Raw genomic sequence first — 3,561 nt, 5'->3', positions numbered from 1 at the left:
CGCCGGCGCCGGCGCCGTGCAGCCCTTCCACGGGATGCTGGACCGCGTCCCCAGCGAGCCGTCCTACCGGGCCCCTCTGGAGAAGCTCTTCTTCCTGCCCCACGTGTGCAGCTACGCCTGCCTGTCCCGCGTGCGGCCCATCCGCGCCGACCAGTACCGCAGCCGCAACCCGCTGCTCATCCCGCTGCTCTACGACTTCCGCCGCATGACGGCGCGGCGCCGCGTCAACCGCAAGATGGGCTTCCACGTGCTCTACAAGACGCCCTGCGGGCTGTGCCTGCGCTCCATGCAGGAGATCGAGCGCTACCTCTTCGAGACGGACTGCGACTTCCTGTTCCTGGAGATGTTCTGCCTCGACCCCTACGTGCTGGTGGACCGCAAGTTCCAGCCCTGCAAGCCCTACTACTACATCGCCGACATCACCAAGGGCAGGGAGGACGTGCCGCTGTCCTGCGTCAACGAGATCGACAACACGCCGCCCCCGCAGGTGGCCTACAGCAAGGAGAGGATCCCCGGCAAGGGGGTCTTCATCAACACCAGCTGGGAGTTCCTCGTGGGCTGCGACTGCAGGGACGGCTGCAGGGACAAGTAGGTGACTGCTCGTGGCCGAGGGGGAGTGCTGGGACTCTGTGACCTGCCCGGGAGCGCCCCGAGGTGGATCTGCTCTGGGAGTTAAATCCGTGCAGCTCAGGTTTCGTGGAACCATGGAATGGTTTGGGTTGGGAGGGACATTAAAGATCATCCAGTCCCATCCCCTGTCACGGGCAGGGACACCTTCCACTACCCCGGGTTGCTCCAAGCCCCATCCAACCTGGCCTTGAGCACTTCCCAGGATGAGGAGTCCACAGCTTGTCTTGGTTTGATTCCAGGTCAAGCCCCGCGTGCTCATCTCTGCCTAAAGATGGGATTTCTTTCCCTGTCTCCAGAAGTGATGTGGAAGCTGTGACTTGTGGTTTCTCCCGTGTCTCCCTGCAGGTCCAAGTGTGCCTGTCAGCAGCTGACGATCCAGGCGAGCGGCTGCACCCCCGGGGGGCAGATCAACCCCAACTCGGGCTACCAGTACAAGCGGCTGGAGGAATGTCTGCCCACGGGGTGAGCAGAGCCGGGGCCTCCTGCCCACCCAGGTGCCAACCCCAGATGCCATCAGAGAGGGAATTTATCCCAGAGATCAGCACAGATGTGACAACCTGCGTCTGGTCTTGGTTCTTGTGCTGGTCATGGAATGGTTTGGGTTGAAAGGGACCTTTTAAAGATCATTGAGACCATGAGCAGAGACACCTTCCACTAGACCAGGTTGCTCCAAGCCTGGTCCTCTGGGCTCTCTGTGCGTGCCCCCAGCACTGCCAACCCCACCAATCTCTGGGATGTTCCTTTACCCTGGAATTTGTCACCCTTCTCCTTTCTTCCAGCGTTTACGAGTGCAACAAGAGGTGCAAGTGCAACGTGAACATGTGCACCAACCGCCTGGTCCAGCACGGCCTCCAGGTCCGGCTGCAGCTCTTCAAGACCCAGAACAAAGGTTGGGGCATCCGCTGCCTCGATGACATCGCCAAGGGCTCCTTCGTCTGCATCTATGCAGGTGGGAACTCACCTGGCACGTGGGAACCTCTTCCCTTGGGAAAGGGTGTGGTCAGAGATGGGGAAGGGGCTGGAGCAGCAGGAGAGGGGGCTGGAGAACTCCTGAGGGAGCTGGGGGGGCTCAGCCTGCAGAAAAGGAGGCTCAGGGGGACCTTTTTGCTCTCTGCAACTCCCTGCCAGGACGGGGGAGCTGGAGGGGGTCGAGATCTTCTCCCAGGGAACAAGGGACAGGATGAGAGAAAACGGTCTCAGGTTGTGCCAGGGGAGGGTCAGGTTGGATATTCAGGAAAGTTTCTTCGTGGAAAGGGTGGTCAGGCCCTGGCCCAGGCTGCCCAGTGAGGTGGTGGAGTCCCTGTCCCTGGAAGTGATCAGAGCTGTGGGGATGTGGCACGTGGGGACGTGGTTCACTGGTGGCCTTGGCAGTGCTGGGGGGATGGTTGGCTCGATCTTGGAGGCTTTTCCAACCTGCACGATTCCCTGATTCCAAAGCCCAGCAGAAGGGCTGTGAAGCTCTTGCTGTGCCCGTTTCAGGGGCAGGAAGGTGAAAGCTGAGCAGGTGAACTTGCCCAGCGCTGGCACAGGATGCTGCAGAGCCCTCGGGGTGGCAGTGCCGGTGTCACAAGACACGCTGGGCCCCTGAGCTGTCCCTGGGGTGACCCAGCCCCGGCCCAGCCCTGCTTCCTCCTCCCAGCAGAGCCCCTGAAATGCAGAAGTTGCGCAGGGTTGGTGTTGGCTCTGAAATGAAGCCGCCCACGGGCACGGCCGGAGCTGCTGCTGCCCTGATTCCATGGCTGTGGAGTTCCCTCTCTGCTCCACTGGCCCCTCCAGCCCTTCTGAGGCTCCACTGGAGCTGCTCTGTAGAGATTTCTGGGGTGAAAACCTTGATTTTAGGTCAACCACGTGCCTCAGGCTTTTGTCCTGTCGAGTATCAGGGATACGTTGTCCTTTCCTAACCCAGCTTTGGAGTGAGGTGGCGTCATTCCTGCTTTCTCCTCAGCGAGCTTTGGAGAGGATTAAGACGAACTCCCAGGGAATGCTATCCCGGGAAAACTCACCCTGACTTTCCTGTCGCCCTTAGGGAAGATCCTCACGGACGACTTCGCCGACAAAGAGGGGCTGGAGATGGGCGACGAGTACTTCGCCAACCTGGACCACATCGAGAGCGTGGAGAACTTCAAGGAGGGCTACGAGAGCGACGCCAAGTGCTCCTCGGACAACAGCGGCGTGGACCTGAAGGACGACGACGACGACGAGAACACGGGCACGGAGGAGCCCGAGGAGTCCAACGAGGACAGTTCCGACGACAACTTCGGCAAGGACGAGAACTTCCACGCGAGCTCGGTGCTGCGCAGCTACGCCACGCGCCGGCAGACGCGCGGCCAGAGGGACGGCGGCCCCTCGGAAACCGCCTCCAAGGACTCGGGGCTCGCCCGGCCCCTCGGCCACGACGAGGCCCTGGCGGGCCCCTGCAAGCTGCCCGTGTCGGAGGAGAGCTCCAAGAACAAGGTGGCCTCGTGGCTGAGCTCCAACAGCATGGCCGAGGGCTTCCAGGACGGCGACAGCAGCTCCTCCTTCCGCCTGGGCGAGGCGGGAGAAACCAAGGCTGTGAAAGTGGAAAACCCCGGGGAGAGGGAGAAGGGATGTGTTCCCACCCCGGGAGAGATGAACAGAGAGATGAAGGCGGCCAAGAAGGAGGTGAGGGAGGGGATGTGGGAGTGAGAGAGTCAAAGGGCACTGAGGAATGATGGAAGGGAGAGGTGTGGGAATGGGAGATCCTGCCTGGGAGACCTGGATTGAGGAGAAACAGAGATGTGGGAATGGGAGATCCTGCCTGGGAGTCCTGGATGAGGAGAAACAGAGGTGTGGGAATGGGAGATCCTGGGAGGCCTGGATGAGGAGACACAGAGGTGTGGGAATGGGAAATCCTGGGAGGCCTGGATGAGGAGACACGGAGGTGTGGGAATGGGAGATCCTGCCTGGGAG

The 3,561-nt window shown here is 61.2% G+C and overlaps 1 protein-coding gene across 1 annotated transcript in view; it reads left to right on the top strand.

The window, feature by feature from the left end:
* SETDB1 (SET domain bifurcated 1) overlaps window positions 1-3,561 on the top strand; it is a 16,354-nt gene that overhangs the window by 7,837 nt on the left and 4,956 nt on the right. Inside the window, exons 14-17 of the mRNA XM_017839878.1 lie at window positions 23-588; window positions 976-1,092; window positions 1,410-1,579; window positions 2,657-3,273. Of these exons, the coding sequence (XP_017695367.1) occupies window positions 23-588; window positions 976-1,092; window positions 1,410-1,579; window positions 2,657-3,273 (1,470 nt within the window). The remainder of the gene's footprint in view (window positions 1-22; window positions 589-975; window positions 1,093-1,409; window positions 1,580-2,656; window positions 3,274-3,561) is intronic.

The sequence above is a fragment of the Lepidothrix coronata genome, unplaced genomic scaffold, assembly GCF_001604755.1.
Source record: "Lepidothrix coronata isolate B3197 unplaced genomic scaffold, Lepidothrix_coronata-1.0 Scaffold528, whole genome shotgun sequence".
Taxonomy (NCBI): Eukaryota; Metazoa; Chordata; class Aves; order Passeriformes; family Pipridae; genus Lepidothrix; species Lepidothrix coronata.
The sequence above is the reverse complement of the archived record's forward strand: the minus strand, read 5'-3'. Positions and strand labels throughout refer to the sequence as shown.